The 19,902-nt window shown below is 43.7% G+C and overlaps 2 protein-coding genes across 4 annotated transcripts in view; one reads left to right on the top strand and one right to left on the bottom strand.

The window, feature by feature from the left end:
• Window positions 1-3,685: 3,685 nt before the first annotated feature.
• Window positions 3,686-15,709, bottom strand: LOC124048832 (FHA domain-containing protein FhaA-like). Of its 3 annotated transcripts, none has more exons than XM_046369950.1 (2): window positions 14,236-15,709; window positions 3,686-8,445 (listed from the first exon to the last, which is right to left on the bottom strand). In XM_046369950.1, exon 2 carries the CDS (start codon window positions 8,433-8,435, stop codon window positions 6,888-6,890), a length of 1,548 nt encoding a protein of 515 aa, XP_046225906.1. In that variant the 5' UTR covers window positions 8,436-8,445; window positions 14,236-15,709; the 3' UTR covers window positions 3,686-6,887. The 3 variants fall into 3 exon arrangements, with proteins under 3 accessions (XP_046225906.1, XP_046225905.1, XP_046225904.1); XM_046369949.1 differs by having other exon boundaries at window positions 14,191-15,709; XM_046369948.1 differs by lacking the exon at window positions 14,236-15,709 and adding an exon at window positions 9,819-10,704.
• LOC124048837 (protein phosphatase PTC7 homolog) overlaps window positions 14,237-19,902 on the top strand; it is a 28,253-nt gene continuing 22,587 nt past the window's right edge. Inside the window, exon 1 of the mRNA XM_046369954.1 lies at window positions 14,237-15,348. Coding sequence (XP_046225910.1) covers window positions 15,147-15,348 — 202 coding nt within the window. The 5' untranslated portion in view covers window positions 14,237-15,146. The remainder of the gene's footprint in view (window positions 15,349-19,902) is intronic.

The following is a 19,902-nucleotide window of genomic DNA, read 5'->3' on the forward strand; positions in this document are numbered from 1 at the left end:
AGTCTGTATTATGGTATAAACATTGTAAACTGTAACGTCGTTCGTCTGTTGTATGAAGAGAGTCAGACCGAAATGCAGCGTGTAGGTTATTCATGACTTTAATGAAGGAATAGCGGTACATGAAATAACTCAAAATACAAAAACAACAAACGGAACGTGAAACCTATTACAGCCTATCTGGTGAACACTACACAGAGACAGGAACAAACACCCACAAAATACAACGCGAAAGTCAGGCTGACTAAATACGGTTCTCAATCAGAGACAACGACAAGCACCTGACTCTGATTGAGAATCGCCCCAGGCAGCCAAGCCTAACTAGACACACCCCTAATCATACACAATCCCAATTAATACAAACCCCAATACGAAACACAACATATAAACCCATGTTACACCCTGGCCTACCCAAACATATACCAAAAACACAAAATACAATGACCAAGGCGTGACAGACCCCCCCCCCTAAGGTGCGGACTCCCGGACGCACTTCAAGAGCATAGGGAGGGTCTGGGTGGGCGTCTGTCCATGGTGGCGGTTCTGGCTCGGGACGTGGACCCCACTCCATTAATGTCCTAGTTCCTCCCCTTCGCGTCCTGGGATCATCCACCTTCTCCGCCGACCATGGCCTAAATGTCCTCACCCAGATCCCCACATAACTGAAGAGCAGCTCGTGACATAGGGGCAGTTCGGGACAGAGGGGCAGCTCGGGACAGAGGGGCAGCTCAGGACAGAGGGGCAGCTCAGGACAGAGGGGCATCTCAGGACAGAGGGGCAGCCCGGGACAGAGGGGCAGCCCGGGACCGAAGCAGCCCGGTACTGAGGGGAAGCCCGGTACTGAGAGGCAGCCCAGTACTGAGAGGAAGCCCGGTACTGAGAGGAAGCTCGGTACTGAGAGGAAGCTCAGGCAGGTAGTAGGCTCCGGTAAATCCTGGCTTGCTGGTGGAACTGGATGATTCAGGTTGTCTGGCCGATCTGGCGGATCTTGGCAGACTGTCACTTCTGGCGGATCCTGGCAGACTGGCGACGCTGGGCCGACTGGCGGCGCTGGGCAGACTGGGAGCACTGGACAGACTGGGAGCACTGGGCAGACTAGGAGCACTGGGCAGACTGGGAGCACTGGGCAGACTGGGAGCACTGGGCAGACTGGGAGCACTGGCGGCGCTGGGCCGACTGGGAGCACTGGCCGTGCTGGGCCGACTGGGAGCACTGGCGGCGCTGGGCAGACTAGAGACTCCGGCAGTGCAGGAGAGGAGAAAGGCTCTGGCTGTGCTAAACAGGCGGGAGACTCCAACAGCGCAGGAGAGGAGAAAAGCGCTGGCTGCGCTGAACAGGCGAGGCGCACTGGAGGCCTGGTGCGTGGTGCTGGAACTGGTGGTACTGGCTCGAGGACACGCACAGGAAGCCTGGTGCGGGGAGCTGCTACCGGAGGAGTGGTGTGTATAGGTGGCTCTGGATAGACCGGACCGTGCAGGCGCACTGGAGCTCTTGAGCACCGAGCCTGTCCAAGCTTACCTGGCTCGATGCCCACTCTAGCCCGGCCCATAGGAAGGGCTGGTATGTGCCGCAGCTGGCTCTGCACCCGCACTGGAAACACTGTGCGCTCCATAGCATAACACGGTGCCTGCCCGGTCTCTCTAGCCCAACGGTGAGCACAGGGAGTATGCGCAGGTCTCCTACCTCGCATAACTATTCTCCCTTCTAGCCCCCCCCCCCACAAATTTTTTTTGGGGCTGTTTTTCCGGCTTCCAACCGCGTCGCCGTGCTGCCTCCTCATACCTGCGCCTCTCCGCTTTAGCCGCTTCTATTTCCTCCTTGGGACGGCGATATTCTCCCGGCTGCGCCCAGGGTCCTTTTCCGTCTAATTCCTCCTCCCATGACCAGAAGTCCTCATATTGCTGCTCCTCACAATTAACAGGGAGAGTAGGCTCAGGTCTGACTCCTGACTCAGCCACTCTCTCTCTGCGCTTTCCCCCGTTACTTTCGGTTTTCGCTCTGTATAGCCGTGCTTTCCTTTTCGACTCCATACGTCTATAGCCCTCTTCGCATTGCTGTAGGGAATCCCAGGCGGGCTCCTGCACTCGCTCTGGGTCGGCCGCCCACCTGTCGATTTCTTCCCACGTAGTATACTCCATGCTTCTGCTGTCCATAACGTCCTCCTTTAGATCCTGCCAGTTCACACGCTGCTCGGTCTGTGAGTGGTGGGTGTTTCTGTAACGTCGTTCGTCTGTTGTATGAAGAGAGTCAGACCGAAATGCAGCGTGTAGGTTATTCATGACTTTAATGAAGGAATAGCGGTACATGAAATAACTCAAAATACAAAAACAACAAACGGAACGTGAAACCTATTACAGCCTATCTGGTGAACACTACACAGAGACAGGAACAAACACCCACAAAATACAACGTGAAAGTCAGGCTGACTAAATACGGTTCAATGACAAGGCATGACATAAACTCAGTTTCTGAAGGGTGAATACTTACATTGAAGGGATTTGATTCTTTATTATCTTTAAACTTTGATTATGGATTTTTTAATTGTATTATATACTCTGCAACTACTGTTAGTAAGGTGCCATGTTACTATTCTGATACTTCAGAAAGGACTTAGTCCCTTGAGAGGGGCATGTTGGGGATTAATCAGAATTAGTTGGGTAACATAGATAAGATGTTTTATTTTCATGATATGGTTATGAGTTATTTTTCATAAGAATGTTTTTTGTTGTACTATAGTGGTGGCCATTTGCAATTATCTGTTCTCTGTCAGGACTAAGTTGCTTGGGCCGCAGAGAGGGGAGAGGTCAAGGTGTCATCATGTGTAAACATATCTTTTAAACCATGTGAAGGGATGATTGATGGGGAACCAATTATCTCTTGGCTCCACTGTGTCTGTGTGCCAGTCACTCCCTACTTTTCCCATCGGGGAGAGGAGGAGGGCAGTGTCTGGAACCATTCTATGTTCCCTCTCTCGTTGCCCCTATCTTGACGTAAAGGCTCACTTTCCTCTCCGTGAGCTTGTCCAGAATTGGTTGTATTTAGGATGGGGTATCTAAAATGACAATTTGATATATATCATTAGGTGGGGGTAATGTCTTGGTACCATTTTGTACCAAGGACGAGATAAGAGCTTTGTTTTGGAGACCAAACTGAACGATAAGTTATAGCCAATTCTGTCTGGCTAGGGGATATTCCTCTCTGAACTAAAGTCTTTCTTTGTGTAAGTTCCTAAGACCTGTGGTTTGTCATGTCAACTAGGGGGGCTGGATCTTTGCTATAAAGGATCCCAGTTGCCATTATGTTGACTACTCTCAACTTTTCATTAGAGATACTGAACTGTTGAAAGTCAAAATGCTATTGCAAAAGCTTAATTATTATTAAAGGTGAATATGTAGCATAACTCTGACTGGTGTGTGATTTGCTCTCTCATCATTTGGTAAATGAAAGACAGGGTCTTTCAGCACGACAATGATCCTAAACACACCGCCCAGGCAACGAAGGAGTGGCTTCGTAAGAAGCATTTCAAGGTCCTGGAGTGGCCTAGCCAGTCTCCAGATCTCAACCCCATAGAAAATCTTTGGAGGGAGTTGAAAGTCTGTGTTGCCCAGCAACAGCCCCAAAACATCACTGCTCTAGAGGAGATCTCCATGGAGGAATGGGCCAAAATACCAGCAACAGTGTGTGAAAAACTTGTGAAGACTTACAGAAAACGTTTGACCTCTGTCATTGCCAACAAAGGGTATATAACAAAGTATTGAGATAAACTTTTGTTATTGATCAAATACTTATTTTCCACCATAATTTGCAAATTCATTCATTAAAAATGCTACAAAGTGATTTTCAGGATTTTTTTTCTCATTTTGTCTGTCATAGTTTAAGTGTACCTATGATGAAAATTACAGGCCTCTCTCTCATCTTTTTAAGTGGGAGAACTTGCACAATTGGTGGCTGACTAAATGCTTTTTTTGCCCCACTGTATTTGTTTGGGGAAAATGAACATTTTAATTTTATTCTATAAACTACTGACAACATTTCTCCCAAATTCCAGATAAAAATATTGTCATTTAGAGCATTTATTTGCAGAAAATGACAACTGGTCAAAATAACAAAAAAGAAGCAGTGTTGTAAGACCTCGAATAATGCAAAGGAAATAAGTTCATATTAATTTTAAAACAACACCATACTAATGTTTCAACTTTGGGGTGACAGGGTAGCCTAGTGGTTAGAGCGTTGAACTAGTAACCAAAAGGTTGCAAGTTCAAACCCCTGACCTGTTCTGCCCCTGAACAGGCGGTTAACCCCCTGTTCCTAGGCTGTCGTTGAAAATAAGAATTTGTTCTTAACTGACTTGCCGAGTAAAATAAAGTTTGGAAGAGTTCAGAAGTCAATATTTGGTGGAATAAACCTGATATTCAATCACAGCTTTCATGTGTCTTGGCATGCTCTCCACCAGTCTTTCACATTGATGTTGGGTGACTTTATACCTCTCCTGGCACAAAACATTCAAGCAGCTCGGATTGATCACAGTCCAGAGGTTTTCAATGGGATTCAGGTCTGGAGATTGGGCTGGCCATGACAGGGTCTTGATCTGGTGGTCCTCCATTCACACCTTGATTGACCAAATTTCACAGTGGGTGTGAGACCTGGGGAGGCCTACAAGCCACATTATTTTGGTCTGACAACACTGCATCTGTTTTATTATTTTGACAAGTTGTCATTTTCTGCAAATAAGTGCTCTAAATGACAATATTTTTATCTGGAATTTGGGAGAAATGTTGTCAGTAGTTTATAGAATTAAACAAAAAATGTTCATTTTACCCAAACAAATACCTATAAATAGTACAACCAGAGAAACTGATCATTTTGCAGTGGTCTCTTCATTTGGTCTAGAGTTGTATATCTGTTTCTGTGAGTTGCTTTATTATGTTAATGTTAATTATTATGCATGTGGCAGTAGTTAAGTTCAGGACCATATAGGGACATGGATAAGTATAGGGGAGGGGATCAGTAAATAAGAGATGAAAAGGCCTTCCCTCTGCATTTGGATTAAAATACTTGAAAATAAACTCAACAGTATAGTACTTCAAGTACAAGCATTGTGTGCCAGGCTTCAGCAAATATTGGAAAAATATTGGAAGTTTTTTTTTCTTATCACAGAAACACAAAAAAATTGCTTTAAATTAATAATAGGCGTAGTATTCCGTTCAAAATCAAATACATATTTTTAGTGAATGAGATGAGTTTAGGTATTTGTGCTCTGTTGTAAAGATAGCTTAATTATCATTATTCATTTCACAGTATGGGAATGGTAACGCTGCCAACTGGCAGGCACAAACCATGTCTGTTCGATTTCCTCACTCAGTAATGACTGTTCTGTAGCAATTTCCCTGAGGCAACTAGTTTCCTAGTAACATATGTCTTTAAAAGCTTATATGTGCTCTGTGAGATAATTATGGTAACTGCCCTCATGTTTTCCTAGACGAGAATGACCGCACATTTTCAATGAGCACAAAAGGAAGTGCGATTGTTTTTATTTTTATTTGTTTTTGGTCATTCTGTACTTGGGAAATGGAAGAAGACATCAGTCATTTCAGCAAGTTAATGGTAAAATTCCCCATTGAGTTTGAGCATGACAAAGTGGTTATTTTAAAGACACATTCAAACAATGCATGTTGTTCTCTATGTTAAAACCAATATAAATGAGTTAATCACTAAATACATCCTTGAAAAAAAAGGAAAAAGAAGAGTCATTTATATCCATTCGCCAAGAGAAATAAGTGCACTTCTGATAACCAGGGGACAGGAGGACATGAAGAGGAAGACTAGATGGGGAGGTAGAGAGATGGGACAAGAGAGCACAAAAGAAAAATAGGAACAGAAATAGGGATTGATTAATAACAAACCTCTGACCATTCCCTACTTAATTATTATAAGTATTTACAAAACAGGCAACTTTTAAAACCAAATACTGCAGACCACATAAGATCGAACATTTAGAGTACAAATTCAAATATCATGTGAACTATTATGTAAAGCAGTGGATCCAAACTCCGGTCCTCTAATAGCCCCAACAGTACACATTTTTATTGTAGCCCCAGAAAAGCACACCTGTTTCAACTTGTCAACTAATCATCAGGCCCTCAATGAGTTGAATCTGTTATGTTTATCCAGGGCTACAACAAAAATGTATAACGCACACGGAAATGCATGAATAAAATTGATTTAATATGACAAACGGTCAACATAATGCTTGTCTGTGCTTTCTGTGGAACCACTTTGGCAAAAAGACACTGAACCCCTAATCGGATGATAGTACCTTATATGGTGGCAAAAAAGTGCTGTAATAATGTTTGTTTATCTAGTGTATCTGCATTTAATTAAAGGCATATGGTGTACTGATGAGACTTGCTACTTTTGCTTTTATACTTCCCCTTTGTCTACACGACTGACTCATGGTTTTGGACTTAAGACAAAATGCTGTTATTCCATATTTAGCAGGAGACTGAACTAAGCTGTAAGAGACAAGCAGGACAGATGGTTTCGGTTTATTTTAGAAATAGTGTTGAGATATCGAACACTTAAAGTACAAATACCATGTGAAGAATCATGTACATCAGTGGTTCCCAACTCCGGTCCTCGAGTACCCCCTACAGTACATATTTTTATTGGTCCTCATTTTGCTGGAAGTTCACTGGAAGTTATTTTCCACTGGCTTCCTTTCCTTGTCCCCTTTCCTTCATGACCACAGATTAGTTAAAGGATTGGTTATATCTCCACCTACACCTTGTTTAATTAACCTATACTCACAAGAAATCAGTGTCATATTGAGGAGGGGTGACTAGGAAATGAAGCTATTCCATACAACTGGGACATGGCTATGTGTTCCTGTCTTACTGCAGCAGGAGAGTGCTGCTCAGGACCATGAGGAAGGTGGTTATCAGCTGTACCAGCCCCTGGCTAAGGAGGTTACTGCGACTGTTCTCATACTTGTTGTTGTTGTTGTTGTTGCTGTCGCTGCTACGTTCAGCTGTCTGCTTCTCCAGGAAACGCTCAGAGTAGTTCATGTACAGCTCCACACACTTACGGTTCTTCAGCTGCTCCACCAATGCAGTGTAGCCAATCTCCTCAATGCTCACTGTGAGGCTGTCATCCTCCTCCTTACCCGTATCCTCTCCAGCTATCTCCACAGAGGCTGGGGTGAGGGGCTTCACTGTGTCTGTTCCCTCCTGGTTGCTAGCTGGACTGCTGTTTCCCACCTCAGGAGTGATGGGCAGGCTCTGGCTGTTGGCTTCCTGGGGGTTGTTCCTCTGGTTGTTAGGTGTGGCCTGGGAGTCGCTGCCCTGATCCTGCAGAAGGTCGTTCCTCTTCATGCAGGTATCCATGAAGCTGTCGTAGGACTCTGCCCGCGGTGGTACTTTGTAGGTATAGTCCCAGCCATAGTCGTTTTCATCTGTGGAGCGTTCACCGTATTTGCTGTACATGTAGTTGTTGTAGGACTGCTCCTCCTGAGGGTTGCGGAAGTTGAAATGTGGGCGGGGGAAACGCCCAAGGCCATAGCCTACTGCCATACCTGCCACGGCCCCAACCCCTGCAGCCATAAGAGCCTTCTTAGCAAAGCCCTTGGACTGAGTAGATGGGTAGTGCCCCATATTCTGAACTGAGCGTGAGAATGGAGAGCCACCTCCCATACCCCCATGCCCACCTCCATAACCATAGCGAGGACTGAGGATCTTATTGTTTGGGTTCCAGTTGGGTTGGTAACCTCCTCCCATCCCTCTACCAGGGTAGCCCCCTGCCTGCCCCCAGCCAGTATTTCCCCCTCTTACTGGGTAACCTTCAGCTGGGTATCCCGGGTTGACTCCTCCTCTCCCTGGGTTCTGGTTGGGGTAGCCTCCTGCTGCAGGGTAACCACCCGCTGCTGGAATCTGTTTTGGATAACTCCCAGGATTTGCCCGGCCTGGATACTGCTGGTTGGGATAGCCACCAGCAGCTGGGTATCCTCCAGCTACAGGGTTCTGGTTTGGATTTCCCCCAGGATTGGCTCTGCCTGGATACTGCTGGTTGGGGTAGCCACCTGCAGCAGGATAGCCACCTGCAGCAGGATAGCCGCCTGCAGCAGGATAGCCACCTGCAGCAGGGTATCCACCTGCAGCAGGGTATCCACCGGCTGGGTTCTGGTTCTGATTGGTACCTCTCCCTGGATAACTACCTCCTGCTGGGTATGAGTTGGGGTTCCTGTTGGGGCTCTGTGGTTGTCTGGGGTAGCTTCCTGTCTGCGTGTTTGATGTTTTTGATGGCTTTTTTTCTGAACCCCTGTTGTCGGATGAAGACTTTTTGCTGCTGCTACTGCTGACACTTCTCTTGGCCCATGTAGAGTCAGTATGAAGTAGAGCTAGGAGGGCCAGAGACACAAAGGCCAGCTCACATAGCTTCCCCATGATGAATGCCCTGGGGGAAAAGATTATGGAGTCATTTACATATTTGGACTAACACAGAACCCAAACCGGCTGCGCGTGTGCGCCACATCGGGCATAGATTTATTTTGTCCCCCTACACCAAACGTGATCACGACACGCAGGTTAAAATATCAAAACAAACTCTGAACCAATGACATTCATTTGGGGACAGGTCGAAAAGCATTAAACATTTATGGCAATTTAGCTAGTTAGCTTGCACTTGCTAGCTAATTTGTCCTATTTAGCTAGCTTGCTGTTGCTTGCTAATTTGTCCTGGGATATAAACATTAGGTTGTTATTTTACCTGAAATGCACAAGGTTCTCTACTCGGACAATTGATACACACATAAAACGGTCAACCGAATCATTTCTAGTCATCTCTCCTCCTTCCAGGCTTTTTCATCTTTGAATTTATATGGTGATTGGCATCTAAACTTTCATAGTATTACCAGACAACCGGCAACAGGTTCATCTTTCAATCACCCACAAACCAATGTTGAGATAGGACGTGGGTACCTGCTTCTATAAACCAATGAGGAGATGGGAGAGGCAGGACTTGCAGGCTATCTGCGTCAGAAATAGAAAGGACTATTTTAGCCCTTGGCAGTGCAGACACTCTTTGACACGGCGAGCTGTGTGGGTGCAATAATTGAATAACATAGATTTCTACATTTATTTTGCAAAGCTCGGGCACGCGACCCGAGCGGTGTGGTCAGCCTGTTAGTCCAATAATCTTTCTGAAGCCTTATTCCCTTATTTCTGTTTTTATTTAAAACTGAGCTCGCTGACAGTAAAATGTATTTGCTTAATTATATGTATAAGCCTACTGTGTTGTTTCCAGAAAAAATGTTTACAATATTCTCCTTAAAGTAACAGAAAATAACATAGCTGCGGGAAGATGTTTGAAGGGGGGTTGCTGAAAGAAAAATCGCAGGTGTTACTGACGGATATATAGGTCCGCTAATACCGGACTAGTAAAGGCCCAGTCCACTACCTTTGTGAAGAAAAATAATAGTTTCTAAAGAATTTATATTTTTCGGCTTTTATTTCAAGCTAATCAGTAGGCTAAATGTAATCAAATTGGCTACCACGGTGCCATAAAAGACAACAAATATCCACTGGAAGATGTACTTGGCTGTTTTATGTATATACAATATGTAATCTCTTTTACCTCAGATATAACTGGAGCATGAAGGAATATTAGGCTATTCACGCAGTTCAATTTTTTTGGAAGCGGACCCGTTATTTGCATATTATAATACGGTTTTATTCAATAAAATTGCGCTATAGCGCTTTTATGCACGACAGGCTGTATGTCACCTGCTACTTATTTACAACGAATGGGAATATCGTAAAATAACATACCCTTGCTGATTCGAGACGATTCTGTTCCTTTTGAAGAAAGTAGTGTTTTCAATCTAACTGTTTCTGTTATGATTCTGTCATTCACTCACTGCTTTCATCCAGAAGGGAGGGATCTATTTATCATGGATCACCGCACATAGTCTATTCGTCCCTGTCATGGCACTCATGGCGGTGACAATATTAACACATTCTGTCCCTGTTATAAGCCATTTAATACAGACTTCAGTTCACTCTATATTTGATCAACATTTAGGCTAGGCTAAGCAATCAATTTGAAATCCGCTGTAATGTGAATTTACGCGCAAATCCCATTTGCTTCCAATGCATGATTCAGCTAATGTCCAATGCATTCAACCATTTTAGTGCTAACAACTTCTTATAGGAATGCTTACTCAATTTATTGCCATACTGCTACACTTTTTCCAACAACACCCACTACGGATATTACTCATTGTCCCCACTCAGGGACTTTCCATTGGCCTGCTACTGTAGCCTGTATGTGTCATACAAAGAGAAGTGATACAAAATCACAGTGGAACTCAAAACAACTGCTATCCAAAGTTGACATGTTGTGAACACCAGGTGGGGACAAATGGATGTATATGTTTGTGTTCAGGAATTATTCAAATCAAATTAAAATCAAAACAAATTCTATTGGTCGTGTACACAGATTTGGAAATGTTATCGCAGGTACAGCGAAATGATTGTGTTTCTAGCTCCAACATTGCAGTAATACCTAGCAATAGAAATAGTAAAATAAAAACACAATAGGCCTCCTACACACATAATCCAGAAAAATTAAGAAATATCAGGACAAGCAATGTCAGAGACTGGACTATAAATATATATACATATAATGTATGTATATGCATACAGGACCAGTCAAACGTTTGGACACACCTACTCATTCAAGGGTTTATCTTTATTTATTTTTTGACTATTTTCTACATTGTAGAATAACGGTGATGACATAAAAACTATGAAAAAACACATATGGAGTCATGTAGAAACCAAAAAGGTGTTAAACAAATCTAAATATATTTTATATTTGAGATTCTTCAAAGTAGCCACCCTTTGCCTTGATGACAGCTCTGCACATTCTTGGCACTCTCTCAACCAGCTTAATGAGGTAGTTACCAGGAATGCATTTCAATTAACAGGTGTGCCTGGTTAAGGGTACATTTTGGAATTTCTTTCCTTCTTAATGCATTTGAGCCCATCAGTTGTGTTGTTACAAGGTAGAGGTGGTATACAGAAGATAGCCCTATTTAGTAATGATCAAGTCCATATTATGGCAAGAACAGCTCAAATAAGCATAGAGAAAATGACAGTCCATCATTACTTTAAGGCATGAAGATCAGTCAATCTGGAGAAAAAAAACAAGAAGGAGAGTGATGGAGTGCTGCATCAGATGACCTTGCCTCTACAATCACCCAACCTCAACCCAATTGAGATGGTTTGGGATAAGTTGGACCGCAGAGTGAAGGAAAAGCAGCCAACAAGTGCTCAGCATATGTGGGAACTCCTTCAAGACTGTTGGAAAAGCATTCCTGATGAAGCTGATTGAGAGAATGCCAAGAGTGTGCAAAGTTCCGGGATTCTTCCGATGGCATTGAGGAGAACACCACATCAGTCACTGGCTTTATCAATAAGTACACAGAGGACGTCATCCCCACAGTGACTGTACGTACATACCCCAACCAGAACCCATGGATTACAGGCAACATTCGCACTGTGCTAAAGGGTAGGTGCGGGACTCTAACCCGGATGTTTACAAGAAATCCTGCTATGCCCTGCGATGAACCATCAAACAGGCAAAGCATCAATACAGGGCTAAGATTGAATCATACTACACCGGCTCTGACGCTCGTCTTATGTGGCAGGGCTTGCGAACCATTACAGACTACAAAGGGATGTACAGCCGTGAGCTGCCCAGTGAAACGAGCCTACCAGACGAGCTAAATCACTTCTATGCTCGCTTCGAGGCAAGCAACACTGAGGCATGCATGAGAGCGTCAGCTGTTCCAGATGACTGTGTGATCACGCTCTCCGTAGCCGACGTGAGTAAAACCTTTAAACAGGTCAACATTCACAAGGCTGCAGGGCCAGACGGATTACCAGGACTTGTGCTCCGGGCATGTGCTGATCAACTGGCAGGTCTCTTCCCTGACATTTTCAACATGTCCCTGACTGAGTCTGTAATACCAACATGTTTCAAGCAGACCACCATAGTCCCTGTGCCCAAGAACACAAAGACAACCTGCCTAAATGACTACAGACCTGTAGCACTCAAGTCCATAGCCATGAAGTGCTTTGAAAGGCTGTGGGTGATCTGTTTGAGCGATATGCGAATTGGAGTGGGTCTAGGGTTTCTGGGATAATGGTGTTGATGATGCAATCTCTATGGCACTCCACTCTGCCCTTTCCCACCTGGACAAAAGGAACACTTATGTGAGAATGCTATTCATTGACTGCAACTCAGCGTTCAACACCATAGTACCCTCAAAGCTCATCACTAAGCTAAGGATCCTGGGACTAAACACCTCCCTCTGCAACTGGATCCTGGACTTCCGGATGGGCCGCCCACAGGTGGTGAGGTTAGATAACAAAACATCTGCTACGCTGATCCTCAACACTGGAACCCCCCAGGGGTGAGTGCTCAGTCCCCTCCTGTACTCCCTGTTCACCCACGACTGCATGGCCAGGCACGACTCCAACACCATCATTTAGTTTGCAGACAACACAACAGTGGTAAGCCTGTTCACCAACAACGACAAGACAGCCTATAGGGAGGAGATCAGAGACCTGGCCGGATGGTGCCAGAATAACAGCCCATCCCTCAATGTAACCAAGACTAAGGAGATGATTGTGGACTAAAGGAAAGGGAGGACCGAGCACACCCCCATTCTCATTGACGGGGCTGTAGTGGAGCAGGTTGAGAGCTTCAAGGTCCTTGGTGTCCACATCACCAACAAACTAGAATGGTCCAAACACACCAAGATAGTGAAGAGGGCATGACAAAGCCTATTCCCCCTCAGGAAACTAAAAATATTTGGCATGGGTCCTGAGATCCTCAAAGGGTTCTACAGCTGCAACATCGAGAGCATCCTGACTAGTTGCATCACTGCCTGGTACGGCAATTGCTCGGCCTCCAACCGCAAGGCATTACAGAGGGTAGTGCGTACGGCCCAGCACATCACTAGGTCTAAGCTGCCTGCCATCCAGGACCACTACACCAGGCGGTGTCAGAGGAAGGCCCTAAAAATTGTCAAAGAGCCCAGCCACCCCAGTCATAGACTGTTCTCTCTACTACCGCATGGCAAGCGGTACCGGAGTGCCATGTCTAGGAAAAAAAGGCTTCTCAACAGTTACCACCAAGCCATAAGACTCCTGAACAAGTAATTAAATGGCTACCTGGACTATTTGCATTGTGTGCCCACCCCCCAACCCCTCTTTTATGCTGCTGCTACTCTCTGTTTATCATACATGCATAGTCACTTTAACTTTACATTCATGAACATATGTACATGCTACCTCAATTGGCCCGACCAGCCAGTGCTCCCGCACATTGGCTAACCGGACTATCTGCATTGTGTCCCGCCACCCACTACCCGCCAACCCCTCTTTACGCTACTGCTACTCTCTGTTCATCAAATATGCATAGTGACTTTAACCATATTTACATGTACATACTACCTCAATCAGCCTGACTAACCGGTGTCTGTATGTAGCCTTGCTACTTTTATAGCCTCGCTACTGTTTTTCACTGTCTTTCTACTGTTATTTTTATTTCTTTACTTACCTATTGTTCACCTAATACCTTTTTTGTACCATTGGTTAGAGCCTGTAAGTAAGCATTTCACTGTAATACCTGTTGTATTCAGCACACGTGACAAATAAACTTTGATTTGAAGTTCTCATGAAAGCAAAATGTGGCTACTTTATAGAATCTGAAATATATTTGGATTTGTTAACACTTTTTGGGTTACAACCTGATTCCATATGTTATTTCATAGTTTTGATGTCTTCACTGTTATTCTACAATGTAGAAAATAGTCCAAATAAAGAAAAACCCTTGAATGAGTTTGTGTGTCCAAACTTTTGACTGGTAGCTCTCTGTTCACAACGTTCACATCAGCAAACTTCTACAAACGCAACATGTAAAGTGTTGGACCCATGTTTCATAAGCTGAAATAAAATACATTTCACAGAAAAAGTAACTCTGTCATTAATTTTCACGTTTTGAAAAATAGATCTTATTCGTGCATCGAACTGACTGATCTCTCCTTGAATGATAAATACTTTATTGAAGAATCCCTATTGTTGACCAATCACCAACGAAGGGGCGTAGACTTCGACTCGAAAAACTCACCGAAGTCCAAAACATCGTTATAATATATGCACAAACTCTACGAACTGTTTCGGCTGGGAAACATGCGGACGACTTCGTCGGGGGCACAATGCTGTTTTCCTCGAAGAGGGCGAAGAAGGTGTTTAGCTCGCTCGGCGCGAGGCGCTGGCTTTCCCGTTGTAAATCCGTATGGAGTCCCTGCCTCAGCCTACGCCTTGTATCTGAGCCTTTGAATTGCGACTCCACCTTGTCCCTGTAATGTCGTTTTTCCTCTTTGATTGCTGGAGGTCGCAACTGGTCTGTTTGTAGGCTACACATCCATTTCCCAGTCTCCTTGCAATGATTAAATGCAGTGGCTTTCAGTTTTGCACGAATGCTGCCATCTATCCAGGTCATACATAAAGTCGCTTGAAATGTGCCTTTCGTCTAATTAGGCAAGGAGTTCAATGATGGCTTTGTTTTGCAATTCAAACTACTCGGCGCACGAAGCACTGATGTAGGCTTTAACAGAGGGTCTGAACTCCCGGTGTTCCTGACAAGTAAATAAAGCGCAACTCTCCTAAAATGGATTTGCTACCGAGAGCAGGGAGAGCCTGCATTTGCGTGCGCATTAGTTGTGACGTCGGGCAAACGAATCACAAGACTGGAGGACCAGTATTGAGCTGTGTTTCGGGTGTATTTGTGTGTGACTGTGGAAACATGTCGGCAAGGATGGTGCACACCGGAGGACCCGTGTCAATGAAATCCACCAAAACTTAAAGAACCAGTGCAAATTGTGCAATTTCACCCTATAAAGAATTGGACAAACGCCGGCGACCAGTTTTACGATTGTGTTATCGGTCTACTGACTCGTGCGTTTTATTCAGTGGCAGAATTATCCAAAACGAATGTTGGAAGAATAGTCTCCAAAAGTAGACACGGGACGTCGAAAGTGGAGAGAAGGTCTCGGCAGGTAGAGACGGCCGCTCGCTCTTGGAATGTTATCCGTACTCTCCTATGGCAGACTGGTTGCGAGGGCTGTCCTTGGCGGACTCTCTCAAACTGATGGTCGGGACTACAGTCTGGTCACCGCTAGCTGCGGATTTGGGAAAGACTTTCGTAAGGGGATCTTGAAGAAAGGGATGTGTTACGGGGATGACGCTTGTTTCATTGCCCGGCATAGGTCCGCTGACGTCTTGGGTAAGTATTTTAATACTCCGTTTATCTGTTTGGTGAAGACACCGTTGAAGTAGCCAAGCAGTCGTGGATATTAACAAAATACACACTTAAATATGCTACGTTTTTTGGGGGATAATAGCATTTTTCAAATTTGACCTTCATGTAGCCTAGCACATGTCACTCACAGTCATGTCACGAAAACAAAAGGGGGTATTCCCTACCCTTTTCCGGACTGAACCTCTGTCTTAAGTTGGCCCCATTTTACAATACTTCTACGGTACAACTGTGGTTTGCAGGACTATACGCGACCGAGAAACATTGCGGCGCCTTGAGTTGTCAAACATATGTATACTTTGTTGAAGAAAAAAAATGTGTACTTTGTTGAGTAATTGTAACGACCTTTCACCTAGAAGTCTGGAAAAGCCCCCCCAGTGCTACTAGTGGCGATAATGTGAACATGTAGGCTACATAAAGTAATACTATGTATACACCATCTCTTTTATCAGCGTGACAAAATGTGGATGTTGAATTTAGAAATAGTGTAACATTTGCTACTAATTGTTCGGATATTCGATGCACATAACAATTGGATCGTTGCGCAAGCGTTACACTAAAGGTATTATTATGCTATTGTGACAATTTCAGGAGAAGTGAATATATCTTAATATTCATTAGCTATCAGTTGTTGTGGATTTTACAAATATTTCACGAACGCTTAGGGGGATCTGTCCCGTGCTTTTTAAAGGTCAGAACGGTTGAGCATGGAGGCAGCCATGTTGCCAGGACAATTTCACGTTTCGTGCTCCATTCACAACCAAGTGGGAAGTTGGTAATTACCGGATGGAGGCATTAACGTGCTTTGAACTCGTTGAGAACGCCGATTGGCTAATGGCCAACAAGCCGTGTCAACCATAAACTAAAAGTACACCTATCATGCTCCCTCTGGGCACAGACGTTAATTCAACGTAATTTGATTTAAATGACGCGGAAACAACGTTGTTTCAACCAGTGTGTGGCAAGTGGTTTTGGAAACAGATTATAGTGTTCAAAAACCACATTAATAGAGATTTTTATAAATAATGTTTTGTTGCATTTAACTGCCGAAAAGGTTGTTATCAAGGTCATTAGTAGGTGAGATCAGCATGTGGAAGGAGTCACAGCTCAGGGATGATAGTTTCCCACTAGTAATTACCAGTTGGAGGGGCATTCAAGTTGATTTTTTTTCCAGTTGTACATGGGTAAATACCACCTTTCCATTTGGTTATGAACACAGCTTCATAGATGCATGGGAAAGTGCATTTGTCCTTACATCAACCACCATGCATTGTCATTTTACCAATTCATTCATTGAAACAAAAGTGTCTATTTGAAACCCATTAAAATTACTCAATTAAATCACAAGAATGCAACGCATTTGCACAATAGTAAGAATGGACAAATATCAACCAACACTTAATTTGAGAAGATTAGGCATATGCTTCTCGGTGTTGAGCCTTTTGTTACTTGCAGAAAAACACATGCCACGTGGTTCAGCTGGGGGGGATGAACAACTAACTGGCAGTTTTATGGATGACATTTATATCTCTAACACTCTTATTGTACATCATTGAATAGAGTTGGGGTTAAGCTAATTCGTCTTAGCTTGGTTTAAAGATGCACAAATCACTCACCCATTTCCTGGTTGCTAAAATTCTAGTAGTTCGCCTAGTTTCAGTTTGTGACAAAACATGTATAGTTTAGAGAATCATTGTACCATATAAAAACCGCTGTGAAATATATATTTCACAAAACCAAACATTCTGTATTTTCAGCTGTTTATAGCCTTTGTACAAAACTGAAAATAAAAGATAGAACAGATGTACCGCTTCTTAGACTTGCTTTCAATGAGAATGACAAATATATAACTCACATTTCTATGTGAATTGTCGGTTCAACCAAAAAGTTACATATTGCCGCTTTAAGTTGCCCTGTTTTGATAAGATGTAGGCCTAACCAATGTTTTCTAAAAAAAAAATCAGTTACTGAGCAAATTTCAGGACTGCTGAACGCGAACTTGAATTTTGTGAAAATCCTGTGCAATTTACGACGTGTGTTTCCTGTGAACACTGAGGCTGTTCCTGCTTTAATTCACTGTTTTAAGTGGCCAAGTAGGCTACTGTGGCTATTTGATCATAATGTAGGCCTACCAGAGTGGCCAAAAATAAAAACAATAGCCAAAATGCATCACTTAACATGGAAATAGCTGTTCTATCATTCAGCATATAGTAGCAGCCAATGTGTGGTGTTCAATGTAGGCCTACATTCCATGAGCCCAGAACTACACCGCAGGACCTGGTCAATGACCTGTAGAGAGCTGGGACCACAGTCTCAAAGAAAACTATTAGTAAAACACTACGCTGTAATGGATTAAAATCCTTCAGCGCACGCAAGGTCCCCCTGCTCAAGCCAGCGCATGTCCAGGCCCGTCTGAAGTTTGCCAATGACCATCTGGATGATCCAGAGGAGGAATGGGAGAAGGTCATGTGGTCTGATGAGACAAAAATAGAGCTTTTTGGTCTAAACTCCACTCGCCGTGTTTGGAGAAGAAGAAGGATGATACAACCCCAAGAACACCATCCCAACCGTGAAGCATAGAGGTGGAAACATCATTCTTTGGGGATGCTTTTCTGCAAAGGGGACAGGACTACTGCACCGTATTGAGGGGAGAATGGATGGGGCCATGTATCGTGAGATCTTGGCCAACAACCTCCTTCCCTTAGTAAGAGCATTGAAGATGGGTCGTGGCTGGGTCTCCCAGCATGACAACGACCCGAAACACACAGCCAGGGCAGCTAAGGAGTGACACCATAAGAAGCATCTCAAGGTCCTGGAGTGGTTTAGCCAGTCTCCAGACCTGAACCCAATAGAAAATAGTTTCTGTACCAAATATTAAGTTCTGCTTTTCTGATGTATCAAATACTTATGTCATGCAATAAAATGCTAATTCATTACTTAAAAAATCATACAATGTGATTTTCTGGATCACATTTTTTTTATTCTGTCTCACAGTTAGTGTACCTATGGTAAAAAATTACAGACCTCTACATGCTTTGTAAGTAGGAAACACTGCCGATTTTGCAAGTTATGAGTTGTTCTCCCCACTGTAATTGTGGTATCAGTAACGTCATTGGTTGATCGAGCCTGCTGTCTGATCAAAAACTTAATGGTGCCATGATTTGTAGGGAATTATTGTGGCCTTTGTGTTTCCTCGATTGCACAATCACATTAGTATAGAGTATATATTGTTGTCCTTGTTAAATAGAGCCAATGGACTTGACTCAATGATATTCCTACAGTGCGTTCTGCAAAGTATTCAGATCCCTTGACTTTACAGCCTTATATAAAATATTTTCTCCTCAATCTACACACAATACCCCATAATGGCAAAGCCATAACAGGATTGTAGACATTTTTGAAAATGTATTATTTACATAAGTATTCAGACCCTTTGCTATGAGACTCAAAATTGAGCTCAGGTGCATCCTGTTTCCATTGATCATCTTTGAGATGTTTCTACAACTTGATTAGAGTCCATCTGTGGTAAATAGATTGGACATGATATGGAAAGGCACACACACCTGTCTATACAAGGTCCCACAGTTGACAGTGCATGTCAGAGGAAAAAACCAAGCCATGAGGTCGAAGGAATTGTCCGTAGAGCTCAGAGAAAGGATTGTGTCGAGGCACAGATCTGGGGAAAGGTACCAAAAGATGTCTGCAGCATTGAAGGTCTTTAAGAACACGATCTCAATCATTCTTCAATGGAAGCTGGCTGCCCGGCTAAACTGAGCAATTTGGGGAGAAGGACCGTGGTCAGGGAGGTGACCAATAAACCGAGGATCACTCTGACAGAGCTCCAGAGTTCCTCTGTGGAGACTGGAGAACCTTCCAGGACAAGCATCTCTGCAGCACTCCACCAATCAGGCCTTTATGGTAGAGTGGCCAGACAGAAGCCACTCCTCAGTAAAAGACACATGACAACCCGCTTGGCGTTTTCCAAAAGGTACTTAAAGGACTCTCAGACCATGAGAAACAAGATTCTCTGGAATGATTGAAACCAAGATTGAACACTTTGGCCTGAATGCAAAGCACCACTTCTGGAGGAAACTTTTCACCATCCCTATGGTGGTCCTTGCTAGGGCTGTGGTGGTCATGAGATTATGACAGCCGGTGATTGTTATTCAAATAACTGCTGGTTTATCTGTAATTTACCATTAATTAACAAACACTTTAAGCATCGCTGGCTTCCATGCATAGCCTACAAGACACTGATGAGGACCTTTGGAACATCTACATTTAAAAATAGTCTAATACATCCATTTTAATATAGTCTACACCATCACAATAAATCAATTTATTTTAGGCAGGTTTCCGAAGATCAGGAGAGTATATTCTGAGTCGTCCTTATGTTAGGCTCTAATCTGGCTATGCCATATCGCTGTGGGCTACACTAGTTCATTTAGCAGTTAAAATTTGCATGTAATTCTTGTGGCATTATTTTAAATGATTGTATACTAAAAACAATACGATAGATCA

The sequence above is a fragment of the Oncorhynchus gorbuscha genome, linkage group LG11 (genome assembly GCF_021184085.1).
Source record: "Oncorhynchus gorbuscha isolate QuinsamMale2020 ecotype Even-year linkage group LG11, OgorEven_v1.0, whole genome shotgun sequence".
Classification (NCBI taxonomy): domain Eukaryota; kingdom Metazoa; phylum Chordata; class Actinopteri; order Salmoniformes; family Salmonidae; genus Oncorhynchus; species Oncorhynchus gorbuscha.